This window comes from Oryctolagus cuniculus, chromosome 10 (assembly GCF_964237555.1).
Source record: "Oryctolagus cuniculus chromosome 10, mOryCun1.1, whole genome shotgun sequence".
Lineage (NCBI taxonomy): Eukaryota > Metazoa > Chordata > Mammalia > Lagomorpha > Leporidae > Oryctolagus > Oryctolagus cuniculus.
In genome coordinates, this window is record NC_091441.1 from 10,096,811 (window position 1) to 10,116,010 (window position 19,200).

Below are 19,200 nucleotides of genomic sequence, written 5' to 3' on the forward strand. Positions count from 1 at the left end.
AAGAAGCGAGACTGACTCTTTATGCTTTTCTTTATTTAAGTAATAGTGTAGAGCTAATTCAGCAAATGTGTTGAGTCCTACTTTGTGATATGTGCTGTGCAGGACAAGATACATGGTTGTAAATTATGAAAGGTCTGATCCCCTTGGAGGAGCTGGTACACATTCTGTTTTCTCATTGGAAATCCCATCTCCCAACATCATTAGCTTTTGTTCAATAAAAATAGACGTTTCATTAGAGAGTAAGGAAAGGAAGAGTCGCAAAATTGATGGTGGTTAGCTCTAATCTGTAGGTGTTTCGCAAGTCTTGATAGGGTGTACAAGTTGAAAGATGATGTAATTCTAAAAGGGCTTGTTTTACAGTTATGACTTCATTGAATTTTCTCATGATTTTCATTAATCTTATTTTGGGCATGTGAGGAGCTAAGGAATTGTTTTGAAAGTTACAGTTTTGAAATTATAATAATTTAAGAGTATTTTTTGTTTTGTGTTGACCTCCCTGTTTCCTTCACTTTTTAAGAATATTTGTTAGGCCTGGTTTACTTTATGTATCAAGTAAGTTTTCCTTTCTTTCTGTTTAATTGTAGGTGTTCTGTTTGGTGCTTCCCAATTTTTCTTGTTTTATATTTCAGTTATTTAGACACCTTGAGAATTGCCTAATTTTTTAGAAGAGTTGTTTTTAATGCTTTGTTTTACTCTGTAATGTTGAAGCATCTCTCAAGTAACTGTAATGTTGTATTGCCTAACATTTGTTTTGCTACTATCAAAATCTTCTTAATACCCTGTCCTTGTATTTATACTTTCTGACAGGGAAGATAGTGAGAATTACAGTGCTAAATTTTCTAAGCTCTTACTCATGAATGAATTTACTTTTCAGAAGGTAAATACAGAGTGAAATGTATGTAATTTTAATAGAACAGTACCTTTTTCTTTGTGATTTGAGTTACTGGTCTTCTGAAGTCAGTTGCCTACTATGTTTCACATGAGTATACTACTTCTGAAACTCCCCTGTATTTACTATTTTATATACTACAATTTTATGCAATAGCAAGTGATTAACATTAAATATTAAGCAGTTAAAGTAGCCCAAGTTTTTAATCCTTTTTTGTTTCTTTTTAAGATTAAAGGGGGATTTGGCATATAATTACAGAGGACCACGAACTAAAGATGATATTATTGAATTTGCTCACAGAGTATCTGGGTAAGTTCTTATTCAGAAAGCTGTATATGGTATTAATGTTTAGTAATAAATATATATTTAGTAGAGCACATTGAACATATTTTGGAGATTATGCAGCATATACAAAGACTTGCTGTTAGGCAGCAAGTGGAAGCCATGATCTGTACTGTATTAGCATCTTCTTAAGATTATTTTCATCTTTTTTTTTTAAATGAAAGATTTATTTGAGAGGTAGAGCCACAGATAGTGAGAGGGAGGGAGGGAGGGAGGTCAGTCTTCCATCCACTGGTTCACTCCCCAAATGGCCGCAAAGGCTGCAGCTAAGTAGATCCCGAGCCAGGAGCCAAGAACTTCTTCCGGTCTCCCACGTGGCTGCAGGGGCCCAAGTGCTTGGGCCGTCTTCTACTGCTTTCCCAGGCTATTGCAGAGAGCTGGATCAGAAGAGGAACAGCCAGGACTAGAACCAGTGCCCATATGAGGTGATGGCACTGGAGGCAGAAAATTAACCTAGTGTGCCACAGCACCGGCCCCTAACGTCATGTTTAAATTCATTTTGTATATTGAATTTCTGACCAGCAAATTCTGATAAATTTTCAAATTTTCGATCATTTACACAGTAGGCCTCATATCTGTGTGGAATGACCTCCAGTGGATACCTGAAACCACAGATAATACCAAACACTATATTAGGAAATTTAAAGTTTGTGGGAAAGGGAATGAAATTATTTTAATTTTTATTTTGGTGCAGAAACACTTTGGAATCCTTGCACAGTTTCTTTTTCACAAATGCATTTTCATAAGCTTTTTAGAGACTCTTCATATGCATGGATTTCAGAATTTTACACTGAAATATATTTATCTTTTAATACCATTTTTCCACAAACTTTCTCAAGTCCCCTCATATACTGCTTTTTCCTATATATGGGCATCTGTGATAAAGTTTAATTTATAAATTAAGCACAGGAGGAGATTAACAACTGTAAGTAAAGGTAGAAATGGCACAGCTATACCTATGCTATCTCAAAGGACTTATTGTTCTTTTGCCTTTTCACGTAAAGGAGTACTTTACAGCTTCTCATTGGCATGTCTGAATTGCCGGCATCCTCCTGTTGTGTTGAGGGTCATTATTAAGTTTGATAAGGTTTACTTGAACAGGAACACAGCAGTGCCATGACCGTTGCTGTGGTAGCCAAGGAGGTGACTGAGTGACTTCCGGGTCATGAGCATACACAGCGTGCATACACTGAGCGAAGGCTGATTGATGTCCTGTGCAGGTTGAAGCTGGGCTACATGAGATTGCACTTCATTCACTCAGAGTGATGCGCGACTTAGAACTTATGAACTCTTTATTTATGGAATTTTCTATGAAATATTTTTGGAACATGGTTGATGCACGTAGCTTAAACCATGCAAAGTGAAATCATGGATAAGACTAGACTATTGTGGCAACTTTTTGAATCTTTTATTTTATGATTATTTGCTTTTGAACTGCCTGGTTTACATGGTTTATTTCTCTTGTTGCTTAATTTCAGATTTCTAAGAGAAGCCCTACAACATTGTTGTTCTGAATAAACTTAGACTTAATCTCTAGCTTGTGGTATTGGAAATGCTGTTTTAGATGAAGCTAGAATACTTTCCTTTATCTTTCACATATTTTTACCATCTATAAGGAAGTATTGCATTTTTTGCTTAGGATGTGACATAGTTGAAATAGAAAGATCTATTTCTCAGGTTTTACTGATAAGAAAATAAATTCTTATATAGTGATTTCCTGTTTGAATGTGTTGATTTTCTTAAAAAAGATGCTGACATATAAAAAAAATCAGCACTTATAATTATTTAATGTGATTATGTAGAATTTCTGGAAGAAAACATTCATCAAGATAGATTATTTTGGTTTCAACGAAAGGGCACATTCAGGGGGCAACATTGTGGCTCAGCAGGGTATACTACAGCCCACAATTCTGACATCACATATGGGTGCCAGTTCAAGTCCTGGCTGTTCCATTTCCAATCTAGCTCCCTGCCTGAGAAAGCAGTGGAAGTTTGTCCAAGTTCTTGGGCCTCTGTACCCATGTGGGAGACCCAGATAGATTTCCAGGCTCCTGGCTTCTGCCTGGCACCCCCTGGCCATTGTGGCCATTTGGGGAGTGAACCAATGGATGGAGGATTCATTTTCTTTCTCTCTCTTTTTCTCTCCTGCTCCCTCATTCTATAACTCCACCTTTCAAATAATTAATTAAAAAAAGAAAAGTGGGCACTTTTTTATGAGCTTGAACAGAATATGTTGTATTGATGGATAACTTTCAATAGCCTTAGGGTAAATTAAAACAGGATAACTTTGTTATGGGGTGTGATATTCTTTGAGGAAGTTCACAGAATTAGTGACCTTTATATATTAAAATTTCCAGTGTTTACTAATAAAATTTTCACTTTCTTCTCATTGATTGCGAGTTTCATTTTCTTTATTTGTTTCATGAATAAGTGAATTGTGAGATAACTTTAAAATTGTATCAAGGAGTGCTAGTAGATTGCACTGTATTCCCCTATGATTTATATTAGTCTTTATGTTTTGTAACTTAATGAGTTTTGGCTGAAGCTTAAGAAGGGATTCTTCTGATGTAACTGGGGATGACTCTGGCAAGTGAAATTTCAAGCAAGTGTTGGAGTTGCATCATTTACTGGTTAATTGTTCAGTGTTAAAATAGATACTGGCAAAGAGTGATGCAATGCATTTTATAAGTTGTGCATTTGAAAGTGCAGAACATTGCATAATTGCAAAATATCTTGTGCTCTTTTTATAAATTTTGTGACCTGAAAATCTGATAATATATAGCATGTTTAAAAGAAGACTTTTTAGTTTTGTAATGATGTTTTATAGGTGATATGTTTTATAATAAGCTTTGAAGTCATTCCTATCTCAGTGTATTTGCTCTTGAAAATGCTTTTACACAGGTGCTTCAAAGTTTGGAAGATGGAAACAAAAGATAAGCTTGTTTCGGTACAGAGAGATTCGAATTTTGTGCATTGTTTTTCACAGTATACATTTTCTGTGAACTCTTTGAAGACCCCTTATATGATAAAACTATGTAGTTTTTTTCTCTTTATGAAACTTATGTACTAATATGACTGTCATTTCCATGTTATGTTCTCTGAAAATAGTAATTAATAACATACTTTTGAAACTGATTGAAGTTTTAACTTTCATAGGGTATTTATTTAAATTGACAGGATAAAATACAAATATATATTTTAAGATTTGTTTATTCATTAGTTTTAAAGGCAGAATGACAGAGATGGAAGAGTGGGGAGAGAGATCTTTTATCTGGTGGTTCACGCCCTAAATGGTTACAGCAGCTGGGGCGGGGCCAGGCCAAAAGCAGGAGCCAGGAACTCCATTTGCGTCTACCTGTTGGGTGGCAGGTACAAAGTACTTGACCATCATCTGCTTCTGAGGTGCATTATCAGGGAGCTGGATTGGAAGTGAAGTATCAAGGATTCACCCCAGCATTCGGGTACCTTAATGGGTAGCTTATCCCATAGTGCTGCAGTGCCCTCCCCAACAGAAATATTTTTGTTTTTTTAAAAGATTTACTCATTTATTTGAATGAGAGAGGAAGAACGAGCGATAGAGTCAGAGAGATCCTCCATCAGCAGGTTTACTCCCCAAATGGCAACAGCTAAGGCTTGGCTGGGCCAAAGCCAGGAGTCAGGAACTCCATCCAGGTCTCCCATGTAGGTGGATAGGATTCGAGTACTTGAGCCATCATTTACTTTCCAGGTACGTCAGCAGACAGCTTGGTAGAGAGCAGCGTAACTGGGATTTGAACCAGTGCGCAGATGTGAATGTGGGTTAACCCAGCATGCCTCAATGCCTGCCCTGTTAATAAGTGTTAAATACACCTGGGATAGTATTTCATACCGTGTTTCTGTGAGTGATCTTTTGGAAGGGAAAAAATAATTCTCCTGTGAATTGCTTTGTTTTCAGCTGATAGCTCTAAATAGATAATAGCTCTGCTTTTGCCTATCATAATATTTGCAGTGATGGTACTCTGAAGGGACATTTTTGAAATTAATAGATTAAATTATGGGTAGTATATAAATTTTTAATACATGGGTACAGTAGTAGTCATGGGCTGTAATGTTTTTAGGTTTATGTGCATTTGATGACATGCTAAAAATATATGTGAAGACACTTCAGTAAGTTTGTGGACAGTAGAATGAAAAGGTAAGTTTATTTTGGTGCAAAAATTTTGAAGTCGATATGTTCAAGAAGTCTTCAAAAAGTTCATGAGAAAATACATATTATGAAAAAAACTACACATGTATTCCAAGTTTTTTGGCATCAAAATAAGTTGATTTTTTAAATTTGATTTTCCATGAACTTTTTGAAGTAGCCTCATTATTAAAACTTTTTAAACTCTGAACATGATTTCCTATTGTAGGAATAGTAAATTATATGCTATCTTTAGTTATTTTTGTTTTGTTTTCAAACAGGGCTTTAATTCGGCCACTTCCAAGTCAGCAAATGTTTGAACATGTACAGAAGAGACATCGTGTATTTTTCGTTTATATAGGTGGAGAATCACCTTTGAAAGTATGAATTTGTTTTATTTTGTAATGCAGAAAAACAACCTTGTTACTATAATTTAACTTTCTGTGTAGCCAAGACTTCACAAAAACTCAAAACTTATTCTTTCTGGAATTACTTCAGCTTTATCTGAGTGTTTTTATAATAAAAACTCTTTATTCTGTAGTATCTACAGTGTTTGTCTATATGTAGTAAAAGTGAGTAGATGTTGCTTGCCTTATCATTTCTTTTATTATTAACTTTATTTTATTTATATCTTTAACATTTTACTGGCTTGGGACTGCAAACTGCGGTTTGAGTGTCTTTTTTTTTTTTTTGACAGGCAGAGTGGACAGTGAGAGAGAGAGAGACAGAGAGAAAGGTCTTCCTTTGCCATTGGTTCACCCTCCAATGGCCGCCACGGCCGGCGCACCACGCTGATCCGATGGCAGGAGCCAGGTACTTCTCCTGGTCTCCCATGGGGTGCAGGGCCCAAGTACTTGGGCCATCCTCCACTGCACTCCCGGGCCACAGCAGAGAGCTGGCCTGGAAGAGGGGCAACCGGGACAGATTCCGGCGCCCCGACCGGGACTAGAACCCGGTGTGCTGGCGCTGCAAGGTGGAGGATTAGCCTAGTGAGCCACAGCGCTGGCCTTGAGTGTCTTTTAAATGCAAAAGACCATTGTTGCTTATTTTGCTTATGTTTGTGTAGCTTGTAGTCACCATCACCATCAGTGTCATTGTTCATCTAATCTAAAATTAACCTCCTTATTTAGAGGAGAATGCGGGAACAGGGTTCCAGAGGTCACTGCCTTAGTAGCAGTTTGGTTTGCTGCTATTCAGTTTTTTTCCCATCAGAGGCAGCAAGCAAGTGCTACTGACTGCATGGGAACTCTGATAGTTTAATGAGGAATGGATCTTGATCTTTAATATTTTTAAATGGCTTTTTTTTTTTGTATCTTGTAACAGGAGAAATACATCGATGCTGCTTCAGAATTGATTGTATATACATACTTCTTTTCTGCCCCTGAAGAAGTAGTTCCTGAGGTAGTTCTTAATAATTCGATCTTACTTACACAATTCCACTTTTAAAATAATTACTTGATTTCATCAGATTTATTAACTGTGACATCTGTGGAAAAAGTGTGTTAACTCTTTACTGCTGGTATCATATAACTTACTATTAATAAACACATTTCACCAGATTCATGGCATTTCTGAATTGTGATTATTACATTAGTGATTTTTTTTTCTCTCTTTAAAGTAAAAGTAGTGGTGAGAAGTGATGGTTCTCTGTGCACTGCTCTACAAGTAGTGGATCTTTGCGTGCATTCATAGGTCTGTTTCAGATGGGGTCAGCCTGAGATAGCACTTCTCAGTCATCAGACCTACTAACAAAGCATCTTAAGTTCTGTGAGAAAAAAAATGAAGGGGCCGTGTTATAGTTGGGAGTCTGAAGCATTATGTCAAATGCTTGCCCCTAATTTTACTCTTTTATAATAAGTACAACACTGGTATAAGCAGTAGGTGCTTAATGACTAGAGTAATTATTAATACCATTGTACGGTTTTTCAGTAAAGCGGTATTGTTTAAACAGTGCTCTTGTTTAGGTTATCTTGTGTAACTCATAACTGCCGGGTAAGGTAGGTAGTATCCCTGTGCTTATCACACGGATGAGGTAGCAGACTCCTCTAGGTAATGTTCGGCTCAGTGTCCTGCAGGCAGTGAGTGAGGGAGGACTCATTCCTGGCCAGGCTGGTTGATGCCTGCCCTGCCCTGCTGCTCTGCCCTTGCAGAGGGCCTCTCATCCTTTATTTCCTGTGATGACATCTTTAGGTCTCTTATCAGCTCTAAAAATGCTTTGTGGTTTTTACCATGGTAGCTAGAGGGTGCACCTCAAGGATCCAATCCAGGATGAGCTTGGCATTGTATTTTTTTTTTAACTGTTTGGAACCTGTTGCTGTTACTTTGTGTGTGCTTTCTGGCATGTTTTGGTAACTTTGAAATCATAGCTACCACTTAACATTTTTTAGTGGTAAAAAGGTACTTAAACTTCTGATTTTTTTTTTTTTTTTTTTCAGTATGTGACACTGAAAGAGATGCCTGCTGTGCTTGTTTTCAAAGATGAAACCTACTTTGTTTATGATGGTAAGTTGCAGTGTTCTGACTCCTAGAACATGTTGAAATTAAAATGCTGTATCTACTATAGGACATGGGTATTAATAAATGATTTTGTATTTACTTAATTTTGAATGACAGAAGCATTATTTTTCTCCCTGCAACTTTAGTTTTTTCATCTAACAATCTCTTACTCTGAGTTTTGCCTGCTTTGAGGGTTTTTGTCAAATTATTTTCCTTTTATGAGAAGTAAAGCCTATGCCATTCTTATACATTATTTTTGAATGTTCGTATTTTTAAAGGGCATCTAACATTTTGGACGCAAAAGAAGACGAGGGGAGCTGGCACTGTGGCGCAGCGGATTAACGCCCCGGCCTGAGGTGCCAGCATCCCATATGGGCGCCGGTTCTAGTACCGGCTGCTCCACTTTGGTCCAGCTCTCTGCTGTGGCCTGGGAAAGCAGTGGAAGATGGCCCAGGTCCTTGGGCCCCTGCACCCATGTGGGACACTGGAGAAAGCTCCTGGCTTCAGATCAGTGCAGCTCCAGTCGTAGCAGCCAATTGGGGAGTGAACTATCAGATGGAAGACCTCTCTCTTTCTCTCTCTGCCTCTCCTCTCTCTGTGTAACTCTTTTAAATAAATAAATCTTAAAAAAAAAAAGATGATGAGGAAAGGAAGCCACTTGAGTGGTTCTGAAGCCCCAGGTGTCCCGCCGTAGCTGCATCTTCCTCTCTGTCAGACATGACCACATCCTGCTCTTCAGTATTTCTTCTGCGTCTGTTTTAAAAATATTTTTGGCTGGGCGATGGGGTGCAGTGAGTTAAATGGCCACTTTAGGTTTCCACATCCCACGTCATAGTCCCTGGGCTTGAGTCCCAGCTCCCCTTCTAATTCCCGCTTTCTCCTAAAGCACACACTGGGAGACTGCAGTCGATGCCTCACATATTTGGATTCCTATCATGGGAGAGACCTGATGGAGGTCCAGGCTCCTGGCTTTGGATTGGCCCAGCCCCAGTTGTTGTAGGCATTTGGGAAATGAACCAGTGGATGGAAGAACTCTGTCTTTCAGATAACATAAACGTAAAATAAAAACATTAAAAATAAAAAACTCAGTTTCTCATTCTCATTAGCCAGTGGTCTTATATAGCTGATGGTTAATAGGTTGGAGAAGACAGATGAGGAACATTGTACTCATGCTGCACTGTAGTTTTTCTAGCTGAATTCTGTGTAAAGCCGATGAGCTAGTTGAGATCAGTAGACTTGAGTTGCTTAAATAATTCAAATATATAGAAGAATATCCAATAAAAGATATTTTTGAGTAATTTGTTTTAGTAAAAGGATCATTTTGTCTGATTTAACAGTCATGTTGTGAAGACTAGGCATTTCTGATTGTTATTTTCTTTATGAGAACCAAATTTGATTTCTTGCTACAGAATAAATACTGTTTCAGTTGTTGTCATAGAGCAGGTGCTATCTGTATTCTTAACTTGACATTTTCTTTTTATTCTCAAAGTAATCTGTGAGGTAGGTTGTATCTTAAGATTACATAGGGCTGGCACTGCGGCTCACTAGGCTAATCCTCCACCTGCGGCACCGGCACCACGGGTCCTAGTCCCGGTCGGGGCACTGGATTCTGTCCCAGTTTCTCCTCTTCCAGTCCAGCTCTCTGCTGTGGCCCAGGAAGGCAGTGGAGGATGGCCCAAATCTTGGGCCCTGCACCTACATGGGAGACCAGGAGGAAGCACCTGGCTCCTGGCTTCAGATCAGTGCGGTACTCCGACTGCAGCAGTGAACCAACGGAAAAGGAAGACCTTTCATCTCCCTCTCTCTCACTGTCCACTCTGCCTGTCAAAAAAAAAAAAAAAAAAAGATTACAGAGGAGGCCAGCGCCGTGGCTTATTGAGTTAATCCTCTGCCTGTGGCACCGGTATCCCATATGGGCGCTGGGTTCTAGTCCCAGCTGCTCCTCTTCCAGGCCAGCTCTCTGCTATGGCCCGGGTGCTTGGGCCCCTGTACCCGCATGGGAGACCAGGAGGAAGCACCTGGCTCCTGGCTTTGGATCGGAGTAGTTCCAGCTGTAGTGGCCATTCGGGGGGAAGACCTTTCTCTCTCTCTCTCTCTGTCTCTCTCTCACTGTCTAACTCCGTCAAAAAAAAAAAAAAAAAAAGATTACAAAGGAGATGAGAGAATTTTAGATAAGGAGGCTGTGAATTGCAGGCTCTTCGCTCATCATTCATTCATTCATCGTCTGCTTTCTGAAAGTCTGTTTAGACATCAGAACTTGGGCAGAACTTGAATCTGTGAAAGTATGAGATTGAAAACAGTCCATAGCTGTACATGCTCTACTTGCTCTTCGGTTACAGTATTGCTTACACGATAAGCACTTGCACATATTATTTTATTTGATAACAGTCATCTTTAAGATCACTATTCTTCATGTTGTATATGTACAAATAGGATTAAAGAGGGTAAAAAGATTTTTTTTCTCTCCAAGTTTAAATACTTAGTGCTGTCAGATTTAGCTTCCAGATTTGTTCTCTAAGTTTCTTAACTCAGCCTGCCTCTGACAGCCACTTTGATGCCGTTTTGAAAACCGTCATCTGTTCAGCTCTGGATGTGTTCTTGGAGCCTGCCTGAGGAAGTGCTCTTCCTTGGCTCTGCACGTCTTAGGAGGAACCTGATGCCCAGCAATCAGCTCCTGCATACATACTTTAGATTTGCATCACTTGTTTTATAGGTTTGGTCACCTGAAACGCTTTGTTTAGCAATGCAAGTGACAGAAAAAGCACACCTTTCAAGAAATCGGTAAAATCCAGTCGTCAACCAGATGTTTTGTAGGCTTTTAAAGATTTGCTTTACATCAGCTTCTTTTTCATGCAGTTTTAATAATTTTTCAAAATTACTTCAGAATTATATTTCTAATCAGGTTGTAATAATTATCTTGGTTGTTAAATTTTGTGTTTACCAGAGGAAGTATTTCAGGTTGGAAAAAGCTAATGTATTATGGATTTCTGGGTGTGTTTGTGTTAGTTATATGTATGAGAAAGAATGGGAAACTAAGGAGAAATGTCATAAAATAGAGAAGAGCAGAGAGACTGATACAAATTTCCTTTAGTTCATCTAAGGATGACTGTCATTCCAGGATAACCAGTTAGGGGTCCATGGCTTCATTTTATCATTCTGTCCTTTTATTTTTGTCATACTTGATGGTTGGTTGGTTTGTTTTTTAAGATTTATTTATTTGACAGAGTTAGAGAGAGAGGAAGAGACAGAGAAAAGTCTTCCATCTGCTAGTTCAGTCCCCAAATGGCCACAATGACTGAAGCTGGGCCAATCAGAAGCCAGGAGCCAGGAGCTTCTTCCAGGTCTCCCAAGCAGGTGCAGGGGCCCAAGTACTTGGGCCATCTTGTACTGCTTTCCCAGGCCATAGCCAGAGCAGGACTCGAAGAAGAGCAGCCAGGACACGAACTAGTTCCCATATGGGATGCTGGCACCACAGCTGGAGGCTTAGCCCCTGTACTTTGTTTTATAAAGTTATAGTATAATATTGTAACCTACCAAACAATTTAATTTAGTATAAGGTCTTAAAAAATTTACAACTAACCATTCATAACATGCACCAACATTTCTTTTGCTTGTTTTTGATTTAGGGCATTTTGACTATTTCCTTTATTTTCAGTTAATTTTTGCTATCATTAATGGTGCTATAGGGAAGAATTGCTTTTTCCTTATTCTTTTTTTACATCTGATTATGTGCTTAGAATTGACTGAAAAGATGAAATTTATGGATTTAACAAGATTACGTCAGGAATTTTATATGGATTGCCAGATTTAAACATTGTAACTGTCTTAAATTTGTATTTGTAGTATAATTTATCAACTTCATTTTGTTTTCAAGAGTATGAAGATGGTGATCTGTCATCGTGGATCAACCGGGAGAGGTTTCAGAATTACCTTACTGTGGATGGCTTCCTTTTGTATGAACTTGGAGATACAGGTACCCTGCGTTTATGCCACTCTCCATCTACGCTACTGAAATTATCTTTAATGGGTTATGCAAGTATTTTGTAGGAAACTCTTTATAAGTGCTTTTATAATTTTAATTCCTTCTTTTAACCCTTGTTTCTGAGATTATAGACAGATATTACCAAGTAGTCTACTTTTAAATGTCACTCAAAGATTAGCTAAAGAGAAGTTTTCCCAGTAGAAGTGATGGTGATGAGGGAAAACAAGAGCCTGTGTAATGAGGAAATGAGAAAAAACAACCAACCAAGAAGCTACACTGAGGATTTTCTAAGAACGATGAATGTAAATCTCACAACAAACTTACATAGCCTGCTTCTATTTGTGAGGGGGATGTTACTTATATTGGCATAGTGTCTTGATGTAATGACAGGCAAAGCAAATATATGTTGGAATACAAAACCAAAAGACGTAAGCTAATTAGGGGTGGGCATTGTATCACAGCTGGGTAAGCAGCTACGTGGGATGCCCACATCCCATATCTTAGTTCAAGTATCAGCACCACGCTTCTGATCCAGCTTCCTGCTGATGCATCCCGGTGACAGCATATGTTTGGCTCAAGTACTTGGCCCCTGCCAGCTATAAGGGAAACTTGGGCGGAGTTCTGTGCTCCTAGCTTTAGTCAGGTCCAGCCCTGGCTGTTGGAGAGTGAACCAGCGGATGGAACATAGATCACTCTTTCTCTCCCTCTTCTTTCTCTCTCTTGCTCTCAGTTTCTGTCACTCTGCCTCTCAAGTAGATGAAAATGAATAAACCTTAAGAAAAAAAAAAAAACTAATTAGGTGGTCTTGTAGATGCAAACTACAAAAATTAAAGCAAACTGATTCTTATTTATTTATTTGAAAGACAGAGCTCTCCTATTTGCTGATTCAGTTCCCCAAATGCCCACAACAGCAGGGTCGGGTCAGGGGAACGTTGGGAGCCTGTAATTCAGTTTGAGTTTTCCGTATGGATGGTGAGTGTCCAGCTGCCTGCTGCCTTCGGAGATGCACGTGAGGAACCTGGATTGCAGAGCTGAGCCAGGAATTGAATAGTGGGCACTCCCAGGTAGCAGCTCAGCTGCTGCACCAAATACTTAGCTCAGAAGCTGAATTTTAGGAGGGAATGTTGTATAAATTTATAACATTGGAACTCATGGCTATTGGCACCCAAGTAATATGTGGTAAAATAAGTAAAAGTGTGGTTTTAGAGTAAGGCAATAGGGTCATTACATGGGTATTTGACATTTCTAGCACTAGAATCTGAGTCACAATACAAAGTAGGAGTATTCTACACATTATACTGTTTGTAATTATTTTTTAGTGTGGTATTTGTTCTAGTTCCTGAGCCTGCTGTTAATGGTCTGGGTCTGGTGATGTTTCTGTTTTTGCTTATTCTTATGCAGGGAGCTACGTACCATAATATGTTGATTTAATAAAATTTAACATGTGCAAGGTAATTGGAATTAAATTCTGAGGCCTTTTTGTTTACCAATTCCTATTCACAATTAAAATGACAGTTGAGAAGTTTGGGTAATGAAGCTTATTGAATCGACATGTCACTCTTAATTTCAGGAAAGCTCGTGGCTATTGCAGTTATCGATGAGAAAAATACATCACTTGAGCATACCAGGTATTAGTGCCTTGCAATACTTTAATTCAAACATCATCCAGTGCTCACTTCGTATGGCTTTAGAAAGACTTTTCCTGAGGCTTTTATATAAAGTCACAGGTGCTATAATTGAACAATTACATGTTTTCAAGTGAAGTACTGAAATAATTCACGTTTGTTCTACCACAGATTAAAGTCAATTATTCAGGAAGTTGCTAGAGATTACAGAGACCACTTCCATAGGTATGTGCTTGCATTCTGGAAGATTCCTCTGTTTTCGCTTAGTTATGTTTTATAATGAGGTAAAGCAAAATCATAGTAGTGTTTCATATTTTCAGAGCTGAATCGAGGAACTGAAGTAAGCTGTGATTTGTATCATACTTCTTCCTGATAAATATTTTTAGATAAATTTTATGGAAAGCAGATAATACAAAAGTGTATATTCATAAGTTTGAGATGAAGTTAAATGAGCAAAGATCAGAAATGGAACTCAATAACTGAAGATGAAAAGGCATCAGAAGTTAGTATAATACTTTTGTTCTGTGCTATAACATTCTTTGTTGCTTCCATAAAAGATTATTAATATGAATTTTCTATGTGAATAATTTATTTCCTCTTACGCTGAATCTTGTGTTGATTGATCCATGTATAGTTTTTAGGTTACATAGTATATTTTGTTTTCTAATTAGTTTTTTTCCTTGAGTAAATAGATAACTTTTCTTATGCAGAGCTTGAAATGGTTTTACTTCTATACATTTTAAACATACATAAGCAATGTAAAAATGTTTGCTTTATTTTACTTACGTGTATTTGTATATCATAAGCTCATGGAATTTGTACACTTTTCTATATTTATTGTATGTTATTTATATATTAAATATTTATTTGTGTGCTTGCCAGACCAAGTTTCAGTAGCTTGATTTGTTGTCTTGTTTGTTTTTGTATTTAACTCTTCTGTTTTGCTTTTTTCATTTCTCCCGTCCCCTCCTGCTTGGCTGTGTTTGGTTAGGGATTTTCAGTTTGGCCACATGGATGGAAACGACTATATAAATACCCTGCTGATGGAGTGAGTAATGTGCTGCATGGTTTTGCTTTCGAGTCTGTCAGTTTTTAAATTCCTGTTTCTCAGAAACAAGCAGAAGGGTTAAATAGCCAGTAAAAGCTAACAGATGATGTATATTGATGCTTATACTGCATCATTAAATATTTTACTCTATCTTTGTAGGAGAGTAGATCCTAAACTTGAACTTTCAGCTCTGTAATAGGTTGTTAGTGGAGTTTGTTGATTTTTTTAATAGTTATTCCACAGAAAGTCATGCACCTTTCTAATAAATGGGAGTGTAAGCCACTGAGGATGCCCTTAAATACCGTCTTGAATGCATGCTGTCTGCGTATCGACAACAGAAAAATACTTCTGGTTGATGGGTATTCCTGTCAGGCTCCATTTTAATACTAGTAAACTTCTCTTAATTTTTTCTCTTTCTACCACTGGATCCTGAAGTTTTTTGATCTGCTCTTCCTTACCCAAACAAGATTGATTAAATTCATGGATATGTTTCCATTGGGGTAAAGATTATGTATGATTTGGAAAAAGAATTTGTTTTTAAATTTTATATTTGAAACTTACTGAACTTTAATATTACCCTGTACTAAGAAATAATTATTTCCTTACTTAGTGTTATAATTTATAGTATTCTGCAAAGAATGTGTCATTTGAAAATGTTAAATTTTGTACCTTCTGCTTAATATATACCTTAAGAAGTTCCATTTTAATGGGTAGATATAACTTTTAATAGATTAAAATAAAATAACTTTATAGGAAAAACATGCAATTGTAAATAATTTAATATTTTTAAAGATTTATTTATTTACTTGAAAGAGTTACATTGAGAGAGAAGGAGAAGCAGAGAGAGAGGTCTTCCATCCACTGGTTCACTCCCCAATTGGCTGCAACGGCAGGAGCTGTGCCGATCTGAAGGATCTGAAGCCAGGAGCGTCCTCTGGGTCTCCCACGTGGATGCAGGGACCCAAGGACTTGGGCCATTTTCTACTGCTTTCCCAGGCCATAGCGGAGAGCTGGATTGGAAGTGGAGCAGCCAAGATTTGAACCAGCGCCTATATGGGATGCTGGCACTGCAGGTGGTGGCTTTACCTGCCACGCCACAGCTCCCAGCCCCATTATTTTTATTATTTAAATATCCAGTTTATCACTTAAGAAAAATACTATTAGTAAACATTTGCCACAGGACCCACATTATGGCACAACAAGTTAAGCCAGTGCCTACAATGCCGCCATCCCATATGCGCGCCAGTTTGAGTCCCACGTGAGAGACAGGAATTCCAGGCTCCTGGTTTCGGTATGGCCCAGCCCTGGCTGTTGCAACCATTTGAGGAATGGATGGAAGATCTATTTCTCTCTGTGGCTCTGCCTTTCAAACAAATGAATCTTAAAAGGAAATGAAAACTTTCACCACATCTTTAGTGAAATTTTTCCAGCAGACATTTAGTGAGTATTCACTGTGTTGATATAAAAAATGGATAAATGAGAATGTCCATCTTAAAATGCTTATATTCCATGGGCTTCCAGAATTGTGTGGGGAAGTATATCTAGTTCATGGCTCTGGAACATAGAGATGCTCTTTGACCACCAAGCATGCTGAGGTGGGTGGAGTCAGACAACCTTCTCTGGAGTAGGCAGGCATTGAGAGAACTCTCTTACCCACCCTGAGTGAAAAGTGGTATGCAGAACAAGCTTAACACTGCCAATGTCCTGCCACTTTAAGAGGAAACCCTTGATTTGAACACAAGCACAGTGACTCCAGAGACTGTGACTTCTCTAATTACCTTTGTACACTTAACTGCACTGGGGTTACAGATAATTACAGATGGTCAGCACAGTGATGACATTCAATGTAAATAAATTTGTGACAAGGGATAATAGTGCCAAGAAATTGCTACTTCCCATGTCACAGTTTTTAGCCTTAAGTTTAATCACAGTTGCTCAGCTGTGTTTATTAATGTTTTCTTGTAATCTTGATTTAGCTAATTTTAAAATCAATGCAGAATTTGGAATATTCTTCCTGTGGGTAAAGGGGAGGCAAAGCTGTAATATCTATAGCTTCTTTATTCTATAATTATACCTACAGAGATGTAAATAAATACCAAAATATTTGTTATCACTTTGTTTAATGTAGACCTTGGTTTTGCTTTTATATTTTCAGTGAATTGGCAGTGCCAACCATGGTTGTACTGAATACTTCAAACCAGCAATACTTTTTGCTAGACAGACAGATTAAGGATACCAAAGACATGGTCCAATTCATTAATAACATTCTGGATGGCACAGTAGAGGTAAGTTGTTCACTGCCATTGCAGAGGGATGGTGGGAAGGAAGTAGAGGAAAACTGTAGTTCAACTCTACTTCAGAACCTGAAAGAATTACTGGAGCATGGGTTTTGTACCTTGTCTTTCTCCTGTTAGAGGCTGTGTTGCCTTCTCCCAGATGTAAAAGGTTCTTCATGGCAGAGGTTGCTGGTGGGTGGAGATGTCCTGTTGAGGAGTTTTTTGAAGGGTGTTTCTGTTTGTCACAGTGATGAGAGGATCCTACTTAGGGTGGATGCTAAGAAGCCTGCGTTGTGTGAGACAATTCCAGGAGTAAACTTTATTTGCTCTTAAAACATTTCTGGGTCCAAAAGTATAATTCGATTAAATTAAGATTGCTTTTCTAAAAAAATCTGCAAACAAAATCACATATCACAATTTCTTAAGAGATAAGGAAATGTATTGACAATCAGAGCCCCAGTGGAGAGTTCCCAATATAATCCCATAACAATACTACTCATTGATTGAATGAGTAATCTTAATTTTCTATTTTTTTTCCTATAAATCTTGCAACACTGTTTTTCAAACTGAGTTTCAGCCCATATTAGAGGGTCAAGGTATTGCCTCAGGTCACAACCAGATTGTTACAAGTGCTCATCTTAATAAACTAAAATAAGAAACTTCATTGCTTTCACAAAGCGAAATTATTTTATGTCTGCTTCAGCCTTATACAAACTTGATTTGAAAGTTGGCTCACAGAATAATATCAAGCACATTTACTTGGGGTCAAAGTCAGGAAGTCTGAAAAGTAATCATATAGTAGGAATTTTATATTTATGAAAGTAAGATTTTGGTTGAAATGAACCTGATCTGTATGAGGGAAAATCTACTGGTAACTTAGAATTTTTGGCAACAAGAGGTCATCTTATTGGCTTAGCAATTCAAGGAATAATTTGGACTTCACAATTAGCTGAATTTAGGGATTTGGTTGATTTTCGTCAGGAGTTTTCTCTCTCTGCCCCTCAGTGCTTTTTTGTTGAGCTTTGTGCTCAGGCAGACTCTCCCTACACCCAGCAAAGGTTTCCTGCAGCAGCTGTGGCTTTGCAGCTTTGGCTGAGCAGTATTTGCTGGCAGCGCTACCATGACGTGGTGGGGGTGGGGGAACTGCAGTCCAGCTTTGAGGATGATGAATTGGAGATGATGGATACTTCAGAGGGGACTGAGGTGCCTTAACATGCAAGGCAGAAGGAATCACTGCACAGCTCTTCCAGGGGACTCTTCCAGGTCCTATTTTGTAGTCAACACTTTGACCGAGACTGATAATATATTGCAAACCTTAGAAAATTGATGTATTATTTAAGTAACAGCTTTTTTCCCTGTTAAATTGAAGGCCCAAGGAGGTGATAGCATTTTCCAGAGATTGAAGAGAATAGTATTTGATGCCAAATCTACCATAGTGGTGAGTTCTATTTAATGTCCATTGGTCATTAAGAATGTATAGGATTCATTATGTTTAACAAAGGATTAGGTTAAATAGATCTTTCTGATTTATAAGATATGAACTAGTTAGTATTTCCATGAGAAAAATTTATTCATCAGGTGGAAATAAAGTTTCCCTATTCATTTCTATATGATTTGTGAGTTAACTGAAACTAGAATCAAGTAATTTGGTAGTATGACTTAAAAGATTTTATTTCTTCAACCTACAGTGTAAATTTTACCTAATTTCTGTGATTTGATGAATGTGTAGATAATGTGAAAATTTTAATTCCTTTAAGTGCTGTCTTCTGTGAATTGGTCATTTTTATTGAAGAAAATAGTGTCTTGGGAAGTCAATCTGTTTTCTTTTATAGTAGTCAAAGTGAATTTTAGATCTTAAAGTTTAAATATGCCATTAATTCTGTACTTTCCCCAATTGGCAACTAAAGGGTCATTTATAGATGTTCTTCCTCTCTTCCTCCTTCTCTTTTTTTTTTTTTCTTTTTCTGTCCTACCTTGTTTCTTTAATGGAGAATTACAGTGTGACAAAGGGCGTGCATTTAGACTGTTGTTAAGGTGCTCAGTGTATGCCTGACCATGCTGAGCTTTGAGGGAGGGAAGCAGCAGCCACAGGAGAACTCTGACTTTTTGCCTGTCCTGCCTTTCGCTCTCTGTGAAATGAATAATTTTTAAAAATATGAGTCAAGTCCTTTCCAACAATGGTTTCTTGATTTGTCCATCCTAACATTTATTCATAACTATTGTTCCATGTAAATATAATGCCAAAATATGTCTCATCGCTGCTGTCAAACTCACCTAACTTTCCTGCTTTCTCTGGCCTCATCTCAATCTATTCTGTACCACTACATGATTATTATTACCGAGATAATCAGTTTTGGCCACTTTTTTCCCCTTTTCCAGT

General features: G+C 37.9%; 1 protein-coding gene across 8 annotated transcripts in view; it reads left to right on the forward strand.

Annotated features, from left to right (window-relative positions):
- TMX3 (thioredoxin related transmembrane protein 3) overlaps nt 1–19,200 on the forward strand; it is a 39,750-nt gene that overhangs the window by 14,396 nt on the left and 6,154 nt on the right. For 6 of the 8 annotated variants that reach the window (XR_011379299.1, XM_008261449.4, XM_051851129.2 and 3 more), the window contains 10 exons: nt 1,118–1,198; nt 5,675–5,774; nt 6,717–6,794; nt 7,829–7,895; nt 11,764–11,862; nt 13,442–13,499; nt 13,668–13,721; nt 14,488–14,544; nt 16,700–16,829; nt 18,190–18,258. Coding sequence is in view for 7 of the 8 variants with exons in the window: in XM_008261449.4 (XP_008259671.3) it covers nt 1,118–1,198; nt 5,675–5,774; nt 6,717–6,794; nt 7,829–7,895; nt 11,764–11,862; nt 13,442–13,499; nt 13,668–13,721; nt 14,488–14,544; nt 16,700–16,829; nt 18,190–18,258 (793 nt within the window). In the remaining variant the exon portion in view is untranslated. Of the gene's footprint in view, nt 1–1,117; nt 1,199–5,328; nt 5,406–5,674; nt 5,775–6,716; nt 6,795–7,828; nt 7,896–11,763; nt 11,863–13,441; nt 13,500–13,667; nt 13,722–13,816; nt 13,999–14,487; nt 14,545–16,699; nt 16,830–18,189; nt 18,259–19,200 lie in introns of those variants that run through there. The other 2 variants (XM_051851132.2, XM_051851131.2) reach the window with 2 other exon arrangements.